General features: G+C 37.0%; 1 protein-coding gene and 1 pseudogene across 2 annotated transcripts; both read left to right on the top strand.

The window, feature by feature from the left end:
• Window positions 1-16,947: 16,947 nt before the first annotated feature.
• On the top strand, window positions 16,948-17,730 carry LOC149195770 (caffeic acid 3-O-methyltransferase-like). Its single transcript, XM_089408018.1, has one exon. It carries the CDS (start codon window positions 16,948-16,950, stop codon window positions 17,728-17,730), a length of 783 nt encoding a protein of 260 aa, XP_089264144.1.
• Window positions 17,731-17,899: 169 nt separating this feature from the next.
• Window positions 17,900-18,490, top strand: LOC149195769 (putative scoulerine-9-O-methyltransferase OMT3B pseudogene; annotated as a pseudogene). The gene is made up of 2 exons (XR_016255126.1): window positions 17,900-18,046; window positions 18,185-18,490. The product of XR_016255126.1 is annotated as a putative scoulerine-9-O-methyltransferase OMT3B pseudogene (transcript).
• Window positions 18,491-21,393: the final 2,903 nt, after the last annotated feature.

Raw genomic sequence — 21,393 nt, 5'->3', positions numbered from 1 at the left:
GAGGAGATGGATTTTACACATATATGGATGATGTTGGGATAGATGCAACTGATTTCATGCAGCATATTGACACCAAACATCATGGACAACATGTTGCAGATGAGATGAAGTTTCCTTCATGGACCTGAGCATGGCTTACTTAGATGGAGATGGATTCTTGATTGAGTTGATGTTGTAACAGGAGTCTGAGAAACGACTGATGATGGCATGAGGATGCACATTCTCATGGTTTGAGCATGACAGTTGGACTAGCTACCCGACTAGTTCAAATCATGGGGTTCGGAAGTGTACAAAAATCTGTTAGCATTGTGTTGGAGTATCATGGCAGCAGTTCACACGATGGCGATACATGATGAGGTTGACACGATATGTTGTGGTAAGCATGTAGCTTGAGTTGAAGGGACCAACCTTCCACAATAGGAGCAGCATGTGGGGATTGCGACAGATGTGGGTGATGATCATGGATTGAGGAGACTTTCCAATTCATGGAGACATAAGCCTTTATGGTTTGTGCAATGGTAGAGCAGAGGCAGGCAGCATGGGAATCTTTGTATGTTTGAGCTAGTGACACTTTGCTATGTCATATGATGGCGTTGTCGAGGACGACAACCTTTTAGAGTGGGGGAATATGTCAAGCCCATGAGTTGGGTGTGCCAGGCAGGCGTGTTTAACCGACGGGTCGACGGGAGTTGGCACGGGCACACGACGAGTGAGCGATGAGCTGGGCGGTTAAACGACGAGTTGAGGGTGCGTGTGAATGGTGCGATGCACTGACCAAATGAAGGAAATGTGCAATGCGAAAGTCATCTTGTGAAAATGACTAAGTGTTGGGCGATGGAGATTTTATATGTGGGGGCGGTCCTACACATGGGCACCCACACCATGGGCCGATGTGAAGTTGGGGTGAGTAGGATGAAACGGTAGGTCGGCTTGGTGAGTCGACGCCCTGAACGATGGCCAACTGCCATATAAGTAAAGCATTGGGATGGTGGCAAAAATCATTCAAGCAAGTTTCCAAGTGTTCATGTGAGCTAGAGGGTGAGCTAACTTGGAGAGGACTGAAATTTGGCAAGGTGCAAACGGACTCTTGGGCTGAAGCACTAAGCTGGGGGAAACAAAAAAAACGTAGTCGTAGGTCGGGCGAGGGCATCGGGCCGAACGACTAGGCAAGAGCGTTCGAGGGTGCCAGGCCGAAGACCCGAAGAGGTGAAGTGGTTCGAGGACGTTTGGGTGAAGTCATTCGAAGGTGTTCGGGTGAGGGAGTGCGAAGACGCCGAGCCGAACAAGCGAACGGGCAAGGGTATGTGAAGGCATCGGGTCGAACGACCGAGGGTGTTAGGTCGAACGACTGAATAGGCGAGGGCGTGCGAGGGTGCTAGGCTGAACGATTGAATGGGCGATCTTGATCTGAATGTCTGAATGGGCAAGGGCGTCTGCCTGAATGAGATGAGGGCATTCGACTGAACGAGCTACAAGTGAACGACGTGCTGAACAGTGCGATGGTGAACAAGGTGTGATAGGCGGAAGTATCCTTGAGCACTCTGAATGGTTGTTCGGGCAGTACAAACGGTGCAGGCTGACTTACACGAGTTGACAGATATTGTACCAAGGAAACTTGGGGTTTCGTGGAAAGACTGTAAACTGAATATTTGTGAAGTATTGATATTATCGGGCAGACTCATATTTTAGGGAGTTGCCCCCTCCCGGTTTATTATCTGATGTGCATTTATGTGTAAAGATAATAATGATGAATGATGTAAGAAAGTTTCCATTGTGTTAATGAAAGTATACTTAGGAAAGTTGGCAAATAAACTAAGTGTAGAAAGTAGGCGTAGTCCACGATCACAAGTATTGTTAAAAAGAAAGTGGTAGATGGTGCCGCACCTCCTATAGTGCGATTGGAAGAGTACCGCTAGTGTAGGGATGTGACAAAACCTATTGAGAAAAAAGTGTTTTAAGTCAATACAGCAGCAAAGGAAAAACTCTTCCAGTGAAAGGACAGACAAGGATCGAAATCAGTCATATGATGAAATTATTACCTTTGAATTCACTGAGAGAAACTTGCTGAAGAGCAATGAAACCCTTGTATGCTTGCCACATACCATAATCTATTTCCGCGAGCCGGTTTAGCTACCAAAAAGACCAGAAGGCACCAAAGCTTAACCATGGAATAAATAGATGCAAACAAGGGCAAAATACCTTAGGGGGAATCTGCTTATGAAAACAAGGGAAAAATACCTTAGGGGTAATCTGTTTCTACAACAAAAATGACAGAGGAGCAATTAATTCCATCCATCTGATATGAGAATTACATTTGACAGTCCCTTTGAGGAGAGCAGAAAATTAACTGTACGCCGATCGGGGCAGAATTCCTTTCATGTAAAACAAAGAGCAGAAAATTTCAGCTGTAGCAGAGGAGCAAGTGCCGAGCAGAGCTAGGGGTAAAACTAGGTAGTTACCATATACAAGGCCGATGAATAATAGTCGTCGGATGTAACCCTAGACAATGAATGGGCCGATCGATGCCAAGTATCAGGTGGAAGGTTTTCGATAGGATTCGAGAGTCATGGGAGTACACCACGACAGTCATTAGTCGAGGTCACCCTTCCCAAATATCGAGTAAAGAGTAACCATTGTTATGACAAAGTAAACAAAATTAACCAAAACCATGTTATAAATGTTTAATGTTTGGAATTGAACCTTCTGGGTATCATTAAACCATTGTTATTAAATCACCTAGTGAAGAGTAACCATTGTTATGACAAGGTAAACGAACTATACCAAAACCATAATATAAATGTTTAATGTTTCGAATTGAACCTCGATGGTATCATTAAACCATTGTTATTAAATCATTAAACCATTGATATTAAATCATGACTATTAGAACATGAATATGAGATAAAATGTGAACAGAATTGAAAATGAAGGAGATGTAGCTCACAGGTGAGGCCTGCACCTGGAGACTACACTCAGAACAGAGAGATCACTCTCGTACACTCTATTATTCATGAATGAAAGATTACATCATTAAGTACAACACCAGGAATTAGGAAGTTGCAACCAAACCCCTAAACTCTAGGAACTAATCCTAAACTAGGGAGATATGTTACAACTATGTAAGCATTTTCTCCATTAATACAAAATAATATAATTATTTTCAACTCCCCCCCTTAATGGAGAAAGGGTTGTCCTGGACTCCTAGCATCCTTCTAAACAATTCAAACTTCACATGTGCAAGAGGCTTTGTAAAAATATCAGCCATATTGTCACAAGTTTTACAATATTCAACAGTAATTTCTTTTGACTGTATTTTCTCTCTGACAAAATGGAACTGAGTGTCTATGTGTTTGGTGTTTTTTTGAAACACTGGATTATATGCCAATTTAATGGTGCTCTGGTTGTCGCTTTTGATGGAAGTGGAATTCTTCTATTCTTTTCCTGCATCATTGTGAAGCCTTCTCAACTAGATCGCTTCACACATCGCTCCACACAATGCTTGATACTCAGCTTCACATGAAGACAAAGCTACAGTACTCTGCTTCTTGCTGCTCCATGCTATGATCCCAGATCATATGCTGAATGCGTAACTTGTGATGGACCTTCGATCATCCAAGTTACCTGCCCAGTCTGAATCTGAAAAACCTGATAGCATAACATCAAATGCGTCAGTGTATAAAATGCCATAGTTAACAGTACCACAAAGATATCTCAACACACTTTTTGCTTCTACCCAGTGACTTTCAAGCGGTTTTGACATGAATTTGCTCAACACACTAACAGAGTATGCTAAGTCAAGTCTGGTTGTTGTAAGATATATCAAGCTGCCAACTAGTTGTCTGTACATTGTAGCATCAACCTCTTCAGTGCCATCGTCACTTCTCAACTTCAGATTCTGCTACAAAGGTGTCGCTGCTGATCTACATTGATCCATACCAAACTTTTCTAATAGATTTCTGGCATACTTCCCTTGGGTAAGAAAAGTTTGCCCAATATCTCTGCATACTTCTAATCCCAGACAGTAATGAAGACTTCCAAGATCTTTCATCTCAGAAATTTATGCCATAAGCCTTTTGATTCCTCTGATTAAATCATCTGCATCTCGTTCTATAATCATGTCATCTACATACAAAGAAATTAGAATAATCTACCCCTGCTTATTGTACTTGGTATACAAATTTGGGTCATTCAAGCTTCTATGAAATCCATACTCTAAAAAGAAAGAATCGGCCTTTTCATACCAAGACCTGGGTGCTTGTTTTAAACCATATAAAGCCTTTCTCAATATGCAAACAAGATGTTCCTACCCCTGCTTTACAAACCCTTCTGGCTGTACTAAGTAAATTTCCTCTTTTAATTCACCATTTAAAAATGTAGATTTGACATCAAGCTGGTGTAACTCCCAATTATATTTAGTAGCTAAAGCAATAAGCATTCTAATTGTATTTAACTTTGCTACAGGTGCAAAAGTATCATCAAAATCTATACCTTCCTGCTGTGAATATCCTGTTGCAACCAGCCTAGCTTTTAATTTCTCTATACTTCCATCTGCATTCATTTTTGGTTTAAACAACCATTTACATCCTATGGGTGTTTTATTCTTAGGCAATTCTACTAACTCCCAAGTGTCACTTCTAAGAATTGATTCCATCTCTTCATTCATTGCAACTCTCCACTCCTTAAATTAACTAGCTTCTTTGTAATTAGTGGGCTCTACAATTTTCAAAACATTTGACATCAAAGCATAGTCTCTCAATTTTAATGGTTTTTGAGTCTTGCTAATAGATCTCCTTGGTAGGGGACTTACCTCAAATTTGTTTTCTTCAGCTCTAAATGGGCTTGCTTTATCACCTTCTTCCTGTTCTTCTTTTTTCTCATGCTCTCTTTCATCCTCGCTATTTTCATCCATCAACAATGGAATGTGCCAATCATCACCAATGTCATCTTTCCCTTCCTGTACCTGTTCATGAAACACTACATCCCTGCTTGCAAATATCTTATGAGTCTCATGATTGAATAATTTATATGCAAATTCTGTGCCATAACCAACAAAGATGCATTTCACAGCTTTAGGATCTAATTTCTTCCTATCAGCTTTGGGTATATGGGCAAATGCTTTTGACCCAAATACTCTTAGATGATTTACTGCTGGTTTGAATCCATATAGAGCTTCAAAAGGATTTTTGAAGCGAAGATACCTGGTAGGACTTCTGTTCTTCAAATATACAGTAGTATTAATAGCATCTGCCCAAAAACTATTAGATATATCCTTACCTTGTAACATGCTCCTTGCGCACTCCACTAAGGTTCTGTTTTTGCATTCTGCAACTCCATTCTGCTGTGGTGTGTGTGGCACTGTAAACTGCTGAACAATCCCGTGAGATTTGCAGAATTTCATGAATTCCCCTAGCTTGTATTCTCCCCCTTGGTCGGATCGGAGAATTTTTATACTCTTACCAAATTGTTTTTCCACCAAGGTTTTAAATTCTCTAAAGCACTGGAAAGTCTGACTTTTCTTACTCAGAAAATAAACCCATGGGTATCTAGTGCAGTCATCAGTAAATAGCAAAAAATAATACGCTCCACTTAGAGACCTTGTCTGCATAGGTCCGCATATATCATTGTGCACTAGTTCTAAAATATCTATTTCCTTCCTCCTATCATGCACAGGAAACTGTTCTCTATGAATTTTACCTAAGGCACATCCATCACAATTTAACTGAATATTACGAAAGATAGGGAGCCCCTCAACCATACCTTTTCTCTGTAATAGCATGAGGTCCTGCAAATTCAAGTGACCGAATCTCTGATGACAGAGTTGTTCGGCTATCGATCCTCCTGCAACCATGGCTCGCTTTGATATACTCTTCACATCTAGTCTATATAGGCTTCCAACACGCACGCCTGTTGCAACTATTTCTTCCATGCAATCCTTTATCACACAATGAGTCTTGAAGAACTTGACTTGCACATCTTGATCAGTTATCATGGATACTGTAATGAACCCAGCTCAAGAAAAGATAGATAAGATAGACCAACGCCTTAGAATTCAGCCTCTTCGAGGGGGCAACCTCCTTTACATTACATAAATGAACAATTCTTGGATGTTTCAAATGACAAAACCTCCTTTCTATATATAGCAGTCTAAGGAGTCACAATATAATCCAGCCGACCTAAAAATAATAATATAAAGCCACAAAAATAACAATAGAGGGATTCTATGGGGCACAGTAATAACAATATGGGGGCAATAGGGGCACAAAAATATTAATAAGGGGTATAACTACAATAGTAATGGGGTAATCACTAGTATTATAGGGACCCAACATGCCCCTCGCCTTAAAAAAAGTGTTGTCCTCAACACTTGAGTAGTTCTGGATACTTCTGCACAAAATTCTCATCCTCCCATGTGGAGTCTTCAGCGAATAAGTTCTTCCACTTGATAAGATACTCTGAAATTGATCGATTTCGTAGCTGTCGAGTTCTTGTTTCTATGACTGCTTCCGCTTCCTATATAATTTTTCCTTCCTCGTCAAGTTTTGACAATATTGTTTTAACTGGGAGCTTGTTGCCTATAACCTTCTTTAAACATGAAACATGGAAAACTGGGTGCAATCGAGAAGCTGCAGGAAGCTCCAATTTGTATGCCATAGTACCAATCTTTTGCAACACCTTGTACGGGCCATAATACTTTGGTGATAATTTATTATCCTTCTTAGCTTGCTTGAGGGACATTTGCTTATGTGGTTGTAGCCGTAGGAATACCCAATCACCTACATCAAAACTTCTTTCACTACGATGTTGATCTGCCTGTTGTTTCATTCTATTTTTTGCCAACACGAGGTTATCCTTTAAGAGTTGGAGGACTTGTTGTTGATGTTCGATGTGATGTTCCACTACCTGAACCTTAGAATTTTCTCTTAAATATGATGTGATGAATGGTGGTTGATACCCATAAAATGCCATAAATGGGGTGATTTTTGTTGCTATATGGAAGGAAGTGTTATACCACCATTCAGCCAGAGGAAACCAATTGATCCATTGTGTCTGTTTATCAGATACAAAGCAACGAAGATATCCTTCCAAACATTTTTTTACTATCTCAGTTTTCCCATCAGATTGAGGATGATAAGATGAGCTATGAGCTAACTGAGTACCAAGACAAGAAAATAATTTGTTAGAGAAAGATTTCGGCGAAAATCACATGGAAAATAATTTGTCGACGCGTTTCGAACCAACTAGTGTGGTTCATCGTCAGGACAAGTTGAAGAACAAATCTAGCGAAGCATGTTAAATAGACCGAGTAGAGCCTCCAACGGCTAGTTTGACCAGCCGCTAATATGACCAAGGGACCAGGATCAAAATACAGTAAGAAAATTAGTTGCAACAGACTACTAAATTAAGGGAGAATGAAAATATAAAAAACTCATAAAATAAATCCACAACCAAATCGAATAAAACAAATGAGATAAATAAGAGTTAAAACGCGCATGGATCAATGGAATAAAACACATACCAATAGTAAAAATAAAAATAAAACAAATAAATTAATTAATTAATTAATAAATTAAAACTTAGTAATGCAAAATAATACTAAAGCTCTAAGAATAATGAAATCAAATAATAAATAAAGGGGGAATAATGACCAAAGGTAAAGAATAAATACCTAAATGAAAATAAATAATAAGAATAGAAATAAAATAATTAAAGTAATAATAATATTAATAATAATAATAATTAATTAATTAATTCAAACTAAAAATTAATAATAAATTAATAAGTGAATAAAAATATAATAAAAATAAAACGAAAAATAATAAAAATAAAACTAAATTGAATAACCAAATGAGGATAAAACAAAACTGAAAGACAAAATAAAAATAATGGTATAAATAAATAAATAAATAAAGATAATAATAAAAATAAATTAAAATAACTAAATTATTAATAATAATAATAATAATAATAATAATAATACAAACAAATAAAGTAATCAAGTAATAAATAAAGGGGGAATAAAACCTAACGAAGGACCAAAGGTAAATGAAAATAAATAATAAAAATAAATTAATTAATTAAAACTAAAAATTAATAAGTGAATTAAAATAAAATAATACGAAAAATAAAAATAAAAAGAATAAAATTAAATTGAATAACCAAATGAGGATAAAACAAAACTGAAAGAAAAATAAAAATAATAGTATAAATAAATAAATAAATAAATAAATAAAATAAAAATAATAATAAAAACAAATTAAAATAACTAAATTAATAAAAATTACTAATATTAATAATAATATTAATAATAATAACAAATAAAGTAAGAAAATAAAAGGGAAAAATAGGTGAATGGAATAATGTATACAGTTAAATATAATAAAAATAGCGAGTTAAATAGTAAAATAGAAAAGCAATATAAGTAGAAAAAAGCTATACTGAGGTCCATAAATAAAATTAGGAGAGGCGAAATAATGACGATAACATAAAAAAGGAGAACAATATAAAAACCAACGAGGACGGAAACCACTAGGAGGAGAGGGCAGGGACCCAACACCTGCTGACTTTCCAACCATCATCCCTATTGAGATTACTAGGTCTCATTTCAATCTCTAGCGCTTCCCTGAATTTACGATGATGGAAATGCGGAATCTTAGCAATAACACTCGCTTCTTCAATACAAATATGATGACTGGTTTTCTCCGCATGCTCAGCCAAAGCGGAAGACTTAAATCTCCTATGCCTCAGATCCGCAGCGTGCTCACTAATCCTCTGATTAATGGAACGACCAGTCTCCCAAATATAGGGGGTCCCCCACGAACAGCGGATCAAATAAACACCTTTCATATCCTTAGGGTCGATGGGATCCTTCACCGATCTAAGAGACGAACGGATGGTGTTCAGGGGCCTGAAGGATACCGGGAAAAACACGAACAGGGGATCAAATAAACACCTTTCATATCCTTAGGGTCGATGGGATCCTTCACCGATCTGAGGGACGAACGGATGGTGTTCTGTCCAAAAATTTCCAGTGAAAATGGGATCTTTGTCTCTTACAATAATCTTTGGGTTTCCATGTAGCTTTTGAATTGTTTCCATAAATGCAGTAGAAACTGTACTGGCTTTAAATAGATGTGATAATGCACAAAAGTGTGCATACTTGGTAAGTCTCTCAACTACCACCATGATGACACTCTTTCCCTCAGACTTGGGTAAACCTGTGATAAAATCCATTGAGACCTCCTCCCAACGTTGGCTTGGAATGGATAAAGGTTGTAATAGACCCTGTGTCTTAATTGTTTCCACTTTATTTTGTTAGCAAACCAAACATTCCGCCACAGACTTTTGAATATCTGATTTAAGGCCATCCCAAAAAAATTCCTTCTTAACCCTATGGTAAGTTTTTAGAAATCCTAAATGTCCTCCTAAGGGATAAGTGTGCAATTCCAATCTTTTGTTTTAGTTGGGAATTCTTATAGAGGTATAAGCGATCTTTGTACCATAACAAATCATTTTGCCAGCTAAATGTATCAGACGTACTGGAATCTTGTTGTAGCTTTCGAATAAGTTCCCACACTTCTTTGTCATTCTTCCATTCCTCCCTTGCTTTGTTTATCCAATCTGGTTGGATAATAGAAATGGCACACAATAATGCTTCCACATCCTCATCCTTTCTTGAGAGTGCATCTGCCACCACATTTTGCTTCCCTTTTTTGTAGATGATTTCAAAGTCATAACCCAACATCTTTGTGACCCACTTTTGTTGCTCTTCAGAGGATAATCTTTGTTCTAAAAAGTATTTAAGGCTATCATTATCCGTTTTTACCTTGAAGTGTCTTCCCATTAGGTAGGGTCGCCATTTCTTAAGTGCATGGAGTATTTCCAACATTTCCTTCTCATAAATAGATTTGCTTAAAAACTTTCCCTTGGTTGGACGACTTTCAAAAGAATTGGGTCTTTCATCTTGCATTAGAACAGCACCAATTCCATTTCCTGAAGCATCACATTCCACAATAAAGGTTTTTGTGATGTCCGGTGTAGCTAAGTCCGGTGCTTGGCACATTGCCTCTTTAAGATGTTCAAAGGCCTTTGTTGCTTCCGGAGTGCATGAAAATGCATCTTTCTTCAATAATGTTGTTAGAGGTGCTGCTATTCTCCCATAATTCTTAACAAACTTGCGATAATACCCTGTCAACCCAAGAAATCCTCGCAGATTCTTTACGGATGTGGGGATTTTACATTCCTTAATGGCTTTAATTTTGCTAGGGTCTACCTTAACTCCTTCATGAGATACAATATGACCCAAATATTCCACCTCCTAGACTCCAAAGAAACATTTGGATCTTTTTGCATATAATTGTTTCTCCTCCAATAGTTGTAGCACCCTGTCGACATGTTCAACATGATCCATCCAAGACTTGATGTAGATTAGTATATCATCAAAAAATACTAACACAAATTTTCTAAGGAATGGTTTGAAAATTGAATTCATCAAACCTTGAAATGTTGAAGGTGCATTGGTAAGGGCAAAAGGCATGACCAAAAATTCATAATGACCCTCATGAGTTCTAAATGCTGTTTTCGAAATGTCTTCAATCTTCATTCTGATTTGATGATATCCTGAACGAAGATCCAACTTGGTGAAGTAAATTGATCCATGCAATTCATCCAGGAATTCATCAATGATAGGAATGGGGAACTTATCTTTAATAGTGAGCTTGTTGAGCTCCCTATAATCTGGACACATGTGCCATGATCCATCCTTCTTGTGCACCAATACTACTGGAGTAGAGAAAGAACTTTGACTCGGTTGAATTATACCAGCCTCTAGCATTTCTGCAACCATACGTTCAATTTCACTCTTTAGGACATAGGGATATCTATACGGCCTGATGTTTGGATGAACACTTCCTGGAATCAGATGAATAGCATGATCATGATCACGCATAGGTGGGAGACCTTTGGGAGTCTCAAATACCTTGGAATGATTTTCCAGGACGTTTTGGAGATCTGGAGAAATAGATGATTCCGATGTGGAAACATCTAGTGAACATAATTGTGCAATTATACCTCTTTACTCCTTCTTTAGAAGCTTTGTCATACCATTAGAGCTGATTATCTTTCCTGGTTTCCCTGCAATACCCCTTAATTCAACTTCCTTTCCTTCCGCAGAAAATTTGATGAAAATTTCTTGAAAATTAAAGGCTATTGTACCCAAGGATTGTAGCCATTGGACTCCTAGTACAACATCAGCACCTCCCATTGGAATGGAAAGCATTTGGCTAGTCAATACATATTCTCCCATGGATAGCTTGATATTATGGCACTTTCCAGAGCAATTTATTGTTCCTCCATTTGCAATCATCACTTGACACTCTGGTGCTGGATATAGGAAGCAATTCAATTCTTTTGCTACCCTAGAATGAATAAAATTGTGGGTGCTTTCTGAATCAATCAACACTATTACCTTTTTCTTCTTGATTTGTCCTTCTATATTGATGGTTTGAGGAGTGGTAATTCCCACCAATGCATTACAAGATATGGTCGGATTTATTTGTTCTTCATATAGGCTTTGTTCCTGGAGTATATCCTCTTCCTTTGACCTTTCTTGCTCCTTTCCTTCTTCCTCTTCACTATCTATGTAGAATAATTTCTTCTCAGCACACTTATGACCTTTAGTGTATTTGCTATCACAACTGTAACAAAGCCCTTTTGCTCTTTTTTCTTCCAATTGTTGTGGTGTCAACCTTATAGGTTGTGGAATACTAGGGGCAACAACACTTCTGTCTTTATAGTTGTGAGTGGTATGCTTCCTGGTTACCATAATTTTGCTTTCCATTTTTCTTGCTAACCTGAATGCCTTCTCTAATGAATCAGGTTCCCAAAGGCGAACATCATGTTGGATATTATCCTTCAAAGACCCTATGAACACATCAATCCTATGCTCCTCTGGAATATCTTTTACCCTTATGTTCAATTTTTGGAACTCCTCAATGTGCTCCATTATTGAACCCTTTTGTTTGAGACTTATCAATTGGCTAAAAAAAGTGTTGCTTTTTGTATCATCATAATGTGCTATCAATTCTTCCGTAAAAATTGCCCAAGTGATAAATTGTTTACGAGAGCAAAGCCATTGATACCATACAAACTGATTTAGTTCCAAATATAAAGTTGCCATACGTACCTTTTGTGTTTTTTGCACATTATTGAGATCGAAAAATTGCTCCATCTGTAATATCCATGTTGCGGGATCCTTGCCATCAAACTTACTCATATCGATTTTTGGAATATGGTGGATCTTCGATCCAACATTAGATTCTATGATATCATGATTAACATTTCTTTTGTTCACATCATGAGTTTCCTTTACTACCTTTTCACCAATAGTAAGTATTTCTTGTAGAAAATTTGTCAAACCCGTCTTCATATCTGTCATGCCTGTCTTTAAGTTTGTGTACAAATCTATCTTCAATTCTTCCATGTATGTCTTCAAATATGTCTTCCAATCATCCATCTTAGCTCTCATGCCCTTTATCTTAGATTCCATGTCATTTATCTTAGCTTCTGTTACTTTTTGTGAGCGTGACATTTGTTGCACTTGTTCTTGTAATTTTGATATATCATGTAGCATTTCTTCCTCTTCTTCATGATTCATGCTAGAGCTTTCAGAGTCCTTACTAAGTGTTTGCATTTTCTTTCCGCGGGGCATCAGTTACCGATAATAATTCCTTCAAAATAATTTTCAAACCGATCTTAAGCAAAAATTTAAGAAAATCTACACACCTTTTTTCACTTTGTAGGAGCTTGATATTGCCTCTGATGTAACTATGTACTTTTCAATCATCTAGTTCTAAATTTGTGACATGCAGTAGCACTCTGTGTCCTCTTTCCAATGCCACAAGTCTGACCCAAATTGGATTCTCCATGCAAGAGTTATGCGAAATCTCCCACAGTGACTTGATTATAGACTAATTCAGTAGAGCGAACTTGTACGACGTGGCATGAGTCACTGTTTTGACCTTTGGATCTGAAAAATGCATAAAAGAAACTAGAGTCTGTCCTCTTTCTGTACCTTCTTATGAAATTTCAATCCGATCCCCAGAGAGAAAGTTCTGACAATTTTCCCCAGGTCACCTGTTTGGAATGTAATTCAGGAGTCTGCAAAAGGACCAACTTCCTCAGATCATATCTCTGCAAATATAGCGCCAAAAGCTCTGAAATTCAGACCCAAAGTTCAGTGCGGTTTCTTCTCAAATGGGTTTTTTTTTTCAACTTCTGAAACGTCGCAGAAAAAAAGTTATAGCGAAAATTCCACGATGACCTATTTGGAGCAACGAAACCCTAGAATCCAAAGCTCTGATACCAAATGTTATGAAACAAGCTCAAGAAAAGATAGAAAAGATAGATCAACGCCTTAGAATTAAGCCTCTTCGAGGGGGCAACCTCCTTTACATTACCTAAATGAACAATTCTTGGATGATTCAAATGTCAAAACCTCCTTTCTATATATAGGAGTCTAAGGAGTCACAATATAATCCAGCCGACCTAACAATAATAATATAAAGCCACAAAAATAACAATAGAGGGATTCTATGGGGCACAGTAATAACAATATGGGGGCAATAGGGGCACAACAATATTAATAAGGGGTATAGCTACAATATTAATGGGGTAATCACTAGTATTATAGGGACCCAACAGATACAGATATTAGATTTTTCTTAATTCCAGGTACATCTAAAACATTTTGAGGATGACTAATTTTTCCATTTGGTAACTTGACTGGAATAACCCCGTAACCTTTAATCTCATATCCACTATCATCTCCTAAATAGATTTTTGATCCGCATGTACTTTATTCAAGACTATCAAAAAATTCCTTTTTACCTGTCATGTGAGAGGATGCTCCGGAATCAACATACCATATATCATCCTCATCAGATCCTGAAAGGGCATGGTCGACTATGAACAGTCGAAATTCATGACTGAAATCTTTATCTTCTTCAACATCTTCTTTAATAAAGTATCCTCTGTGCTTTGCCTTCTTCCTCTTTGCATCATCAGCCTCCTTCTTAAAGCATACATTCTGCACATGGCCCTTCTTTCCACAATAATAACATTTCTTTACATAATTATTTGCAATCATACCTTTATGTGGACTCTTCTGCGATGTTCCTTCTTTTTGTTGTGATTGCTGCTGTGGCTGCTTCCCTCTGAATGATCGCCGTTTTGCCATCAGCGCAAGATCATCACTCTAGGGGTTCAAGTTCTGCCGCCGCTCCTCCTCTTGCAGCAAGATCCCTGTCAGATCATCAAATGTGGGCGCTTTCTCCCTTGCCGCCAATCCAATGATGAACATTTGAAATTCATCCCGTATCCCATTCAGTGTGATTGAGACAAGATCAGAGTCAGACACCGCCCCTCCGATGTTTCCCAATGCATCTTTCACATCTTTGATTCGCGCAACAAATGCAACAACAGTCACATTTTCGTTCATCCTCATCGAAAATAGCTTGCTTTTGAGTGCCATAACTCGGCTTGTGTTCTGGGTCTGATACAGATTTTTAATGGTCGTCCAGATCTCCGCGGACGTTTTACAATCTCTGATATGTGGAATAACGTTGTCCTTCACAGACATTTTCAGCAAAACTTTCGCCTTGTTCTCTCGCTTATCCCAGTCTTGCTCCTGCGTCCCCGCATTCACCCTCTGCTCATCACCTGTAACTATGGACCAAGCATTCGCACCCTCAAGCAAGGTCTGGATCTTAAACTTCCAGTTCGTGAAGTTAGATCCATCGAGTTTGCCAGACTCGTGGAGGTAAGATTCCATCATATTACTCATTCTGATCAGATTTAAAAAATGAATCTACCCAACAGTAACAAAAAATCGATACCTTTCAAATCAATCTGTCACCGATCTGCTGATCTCGTGATCTACTCACTGATTCAGATCCGGCAATATCTAACAACTCAGCAAGATCAATCCCGCTCCGATGAGCAAATCCACCGTTTTTCAATACAGCCAAAAAATTGATCTGATTAAAAATGATCCAATTTGCCTCTCCCGGATAGATCTGCAACTTCTCCGATCTGCACCATCGCAAATTGCCAAACAAGGATGAGGCTTCCCGCAGATCCCCTTGAAGGTGGATTGGCGCGTTCCCGAGCGGATTGGCGCATTCCCGAGCGAGAAAACCACGCCTAAATAAAATCGGTCAGAGTAAAATTTCCTGGTGCGATTTTTCCATGATTTTCCGCGCCAATCGGGTAATTTGGCGCTTTGGCGCGATTAATAGACGAACAAATGCACCAAAATCCCTTGCTCGCACTGCTGTCAGCACGAAAAGTGCGCCAATCTCCTTCTATTCAGAAAAAATAAAAAAACATCTGAATCCGAGCCAGGTGTTCTGCAGTCCACCTGCTCAATTGAGCACAAAGCTCTTGTGTACACGCGGCCACAGAGGCACCTCAAACCACACACGCAATTCTGCCACAAGGCAAGCTGGCCACAAAGGCACTTAAGTCACAAGAGGTGATATAAGATCAGGCTCACCCAATCTGAGCTCTGATACCAAGATAAAATGTGAACAAAATTGAAAATGAAGGAGATGTAGCTCACAAGTGAGGCCTGCACCTAGAGACTACACTCAGAACAGAGAGATCACTCTCGTACACTCTATTATTCATGAATGAAAGATTACATCATTAAGTACAACACGAGGAATTAGGAAGTTGCAACCAAACCCCTAAACTCTAGGAACTAATCCTAAACTAGGGAGATACATTACAATTATGTAACCATTTTCTCCATTAATACAAAATAATATAACTATTTTCAACTATATGTAAAGCATAGTGAAAACAATCAAGTTTTGTTGGCTATGTTAATAATAATAAAAGATTATGCTGGTACATGTCACAAACAACTTCCGATAACCATGACCTGACTATGTGCCATACAAATCCTTTAACTTTAATTATAGTTATCAAATTAGATTTGAATTCGGAAAAGTCGAGAAAATTTCCATTACAAAATAATAGGCCATATAACATTAAAATTGATCCATATGTTTCTGTTTTTGATACATACATTTGACATGGTTATTTGTACATATATTTCAGGTCGCGGTTTTCAATATTAATATGGTTTCCATGACTGCGGGTGCTTCGTACTTCGTACATCGAGAAAATACCAACCACCTGAAGGACAAGTTTGGGTTGAATTTGTTCAAGATATGAGGCGGAGGTTCAGTCATGGCTTTCGATACCCAAATTTTCAATGAATTTGTTTAAGTTAAGCCATCGAACTAAGTGTTTTAGATACTAATTAATTTTGTGTGGTCGAGTGTTCAATATTTGGTTTATCCATTAAAAACGTCATCCGTGGTGGTCTAAATATCATCTTTCATAAGTGAAAATGTAGTTGTGAAGATGGTTCAATTGTTAAGTAGGGAGATTATAAGTTTTATGATTCCATTCCTAACAAAATTATGTATCTCCGAGAGCTACTGCTCCACACGCGATTTTTTTAGTTGAAAAATCATGTCTCACGACTTTTTTAAGTTGAAAACTCATCTCTCATATACGTAACTAGAGCTGCTTCTCCAAACACGATTTCTTTAGTTGCAAAATGATCTCTCAGATTTTCATTCATATACGTAACTGTATCATTCATATACGTAAATGTAATTGGACCTGAACTTGTGTCGCTTGCAGACGAGCACTTCAATTTTGAGCCACAATCCAGTCCGTGACGTAGAAGATTACACGAGGCCACCACCAAATAATATAAATTTGGCATCCCTATTCGTTTGCATTACAGCTCTCCAGCCGAAGTTAGTGAAAGCATGAAAGGTATGGATATCCAAACCCTGGGAAAGGAAGGTCCGGTTGAGTCTCGGGATATGAATATCCAAGCAGTTGAAGACGAAGAGGTGCTCCAGGGTTCGCATGGCGTTTTCCGTAGTAAACCCCTTTCTGCTAAAATGTGCCCTTCGTCTTAAAATCCCAGACATCATCTGGAAAGCCGGTCATGATGTTGCTCTCTCCGTTCACCAGATCGCCTCCCAACTCCCCTCTGAAGCCCCCGACGTTGACGCTCTTTCCCGCATTCTTACTTACCTTTCCACTATGGGAATCTTGCAGACGATCAAGCCAACGGAGGGAATTAGTGCACCCATGAACATGAAATACGCCCTTACCAATCTCACCAAAACCTACTTCATCTCCCGCGATATTAATTCCTTAAGCCTTGTTCCCTTCGTTCTATTGCAGACACACCCAGTTTTCGTGGCCGCCTGGGACCATATTCACGAACGTGTGCTTCATGGGGGCGATAATTTCAAGAATTCCAGTGGCAATGGCCAAGAATTCTGGAATTTCACAGCCAGCAATCCGGAGTTCAACGCCATCTTCAACGCAGGCATGGTGTCCCTCACAAAGGTCGGTATGACTGAGATCTTGGCTACTTACGATGGCTTCAAAGACGTTAATGCGCTGGTAGACTTGGGCGGAGGGCACGGAGAAGTGTTGAGTGTCATAACTGCTGCACATCCTGATATCCACGCCATCAATTATGATCTTCCTCACGTCATCGCAACTGCACCCCCTCTCCCCGGTAATCCTAATTCCATTTCGCCACCTTCTTTTTTATATGTTTATTTCTGTTCCATTTATCTACTTCAATGCATAGATCGTCTGCAAGCTGTTCAGAATACACTGAATTATATTTAGACAACCACCCATCTTTATTGATCTCTTTATTATTCTATTTAGATATGCTATTTTTCCTATGTGGTTCATTCATTAATCTGGTAAATTACATCCACTAACAACATGTAACTGCTATTCGGAAAAATCGAGATGAATAATCAACCTACATAATCACGTCACACGACACAGCATGAGATTTCGCAATGTTGTTTCACGTCACAGCATGAGATTTGGGCATGCTGTTTTAATCGTATTGTCATTCACACAGGCATACAACACATCAGCGGAAACCAAACTGTTTGAGAGCGTACCCTCCGCAGATGCGATTTTTATGAAGGTGAGAAATACTGTTCGTTAATCTGGCGGATCTTCTTCCTACGTTAATTATGTGGTAAACATTTAATTTTGATTTATCTATCAAAGATGTTACTACTATACCTAATTTATAAGTTTATTTTGGATTTGTCAATGAAAGCATTTCCTACATATCTGGGACGACGAACACTGCATCAAGCTACTTAACAACTGCTACCAGGCTGTCCCAGATAAAGGAAAGCTAATAATAGCAGAGGCTGTCCTGGATATAACTGATGATTCTGACTTGATAGGATCTGGGAAAGTCGTACATGCTCTTATGTTGAATCTTTCACCAGGAGGTAGAGAAAGGACCCGAGAACAATGGAATGAACTTCTCCAAGCAGCTGGTTTCTCTCTCTCGAAGATCGTGGGAAAGAAGGGCGCCTTAACTAAAATTATCGAAGCAATCAAGTGCTAAATGTTTAGTGAAATCCTACACTGGGTTACTTATGGCAGAAACTGAGCTGTCTCTAGTTCACTGTATTTCAACCAAAATAGATGCAGCAAGATGTAATTTATTGCATTACGAAATATAACTATGTGATTTCTGAATATTCACCTTCAAGTTGTGTCCACCTTAGCGTGCATGGTCATTTGACTTGCAATATAGCCCACCTTATCGTGTATCGTCATTTGAATTGATCATATTGCATAAATGATCTCATAAGTGATTTGATTTTGATTGCATTATACATTTCTCATACTCCATTATTATACCATAATTATTATGTAATAAATAAACAACCTATTTCAGGACGTCCATAAATCTTTTACCCCTGTAGTCCATATAGTACGAAGTATTCTCTTTTGGTTTAAAACGCTAGGTTATTTCTGATCCTTGAAATTAGGGCTGTGTTTTTGGATCCCTTGATTTTTCTCGATCTGAATTTGCCTATTTATTGGGAGGTATATGAATCCTAGGATGATTAATGAAAATGGTGTCTCGCCAAATATGAGATAGTAATGCTAAACGATATTGCCATGTTTTAAATTATTATTTATATATGGCATAATTTGTATTTATGTGATATATAAATAATATTAATAATAAATTAAATGTAGTTGTAAAATTAAATTAATTAGAAATAAAAAATCTAATAACAATAGCGTTTTTTCTAATATCTCACCAGAAGCTTAACATGAAGAGGGTTTAGGTATTTCTCTAACTTTTCAACAAGAAGGTGTTTTAATGACTAGAAATCTATCAATTGAAATAACACTTTAGGCTTTAAGAAATTGAACTTGGGTGGGAAAATAATAACTATTCAGCCCAACCACCCAAGATAACCCCAATTAACTCCCAACTACAACATATACATAAGATTGAAATATATTTATATATTTTTTATTGAATACTTTATTTTGCATTATTTGTTTATATTATATATGTTTTTAATTTTTTTTTATCTTTTAAATTTTTGGCAAAATAGAATTTAATTTAATTTGATATAATTTTTTTCTCAATATTTAGTATTTTAATTTATTTTCTTACCTGTTAATTAAATTTCTAATTTCTGTTAAATAAGTTCAAAAATATATGTATAGTTTAACATTATCTTAACACATGATTTTTTGAACTTATTTAACATGATTGGTTTATTGGCCTTTAATTTTAATTTTAAAAATAAAAATAATCATAATAGTCATTTTATTATATATTTTTATTGTTAATTATATATATATATATATATATATATATATATATATATATATATATAGATATTCAAATTTTTATATTAATTAATTGATTTTATTAAGAATGAGTAGGGTGAACTAGATTTTCAAAAGTTCGAGAGTAAATCATATATATGAATTAGATATAAAAAATATAAAAAACATGGATTAAGCCATATAGTATCAATCATCTAGAAGTTATAATCCTCATCAACCACATGTCCACAAGTTACAAGTTCCCATTTATATAATTTATATAGCATGTATGGGTGCACATAACCAAAATAACATCGAATGCAATTCATCTATTAATCGAATATATGTCAACAAATATGGCCTAGATGGCTTCTAGCATAAAAATAAAAAATAAAAAATTATACTACAACAAATACCTACATATCATCAAAATCATTGTCTCTCTTGGGATCTTTGTCATTAATATCGCCCTCTAAGAATTAACATAAGATAGAAAAAACATATGATGTAAAGTGAAGATTTTGTTTGAGTGATGAGTACATTTTTTCATGATAGAGGAGTTCCACAACCAATGTCATAGCTAACATCAAGGTACATATATGGATTGGTGCTCTTGAATAAATATGAGTTCCATACCCTATTACATGAAAAAATCCAAGGTACATATATGGATTGGTGCTCTTGAATAAATATGAGTTCCATACCCTATTACATGAAAAAATCCAAAGGAAACATTGTAATTATCTAACATGAAAAAATCCAATGAGAACATTGTCTAATGCTGAAATTCTAAAAAACTGATAAATTTAAGTAAAAAGATGAAAATAAAAGATAAAAGAGAATATCATTTTTATTAAAATCATAAACTTGACTATTAAATTGCCCCACTAAAAAAATTGAGTTTGGCTACTAAATGGATGTAAGGATTTGGAGCCATAAAGAAGCACTCAAGGAGGCACAACCTGCATCTGTGTATTTTATATTTAGTTTTGTTACCCCATAATTTTTAATACAAACAACATCAAGCCATAAAACTCGATAAATTATTCGTATTAGAAACCATATGTGGACTATGATATCATCCAAATTGTAAGAGTGTGTTCTTGACTCGCTTTCGTTTCACTATTGTTCGAAGCACGCTTCAGAAGTCGATTGGAGAAAAAACTGCTCCCCAGATTTTACATTTAGCTTTTAGTACTCCAAAACTTTTAACACAGACAACATCATACCTAGACTATATCATCCATATATCATTCAAATTCAATCCCATAATTTCAAATTCAACAAACTTAAGTCATTGCTAACTGAAAACTATTAATATTAGAAATCATACCTAGACTATATCATCCATATATCATTCAAATTCAATCCCATACGTTCATATTCAACAAACTTAAGTCATTGCTAATTGGAATCTATTAACGCTATAACACCATTGCCATCCAGGAAAAAAATTAAGCCAGGCTTGGTTTGAATCTGTTCAAGTTGTAATACCAAAGTGAACTCTTGGTTAAGGAATATACCAAATGTACTGAAATGAGAAAATCTATATCACAACTAAAACCAGAGTATATTTAAACAGAATGAAGCTTAACATCAATGGACATATATGGATTGGTGCTCAGTTCCATACCTTTTTACATGAAAGAATTCAATGGAAACATTATAATTTCATAA

The sequence above is a fragment of the Pinus tabuliformis genome, chromosome 2_2, assembly GCF_031772625.1.
Source record: "Pinus tabuliformis cultivar Carrire ecotype Pingquan chromosome 2_2, CPIR1, whole genome shotgun sequence".
Classification (NCBI taxonomy): Eukaryota; Viridiplantae; Streptophyta; class Pinopsida; order Pinales; family Pinaceae; genus Pinus; species Pinus tabuliformis.
This window is presented reverse-complemented; position numbering and strand designations above follow the sequence as displayed.

What these genes read in the sequence shown, in the direction of transcription:
- LOC149195770 (XM_089408018.1), top strand. Translation starts at nt 16,948, where the DNA reads ATGGCGTTTTCCGTAGTAAACCCCTTTCTGCTAAAATGTGCCCTTCGT.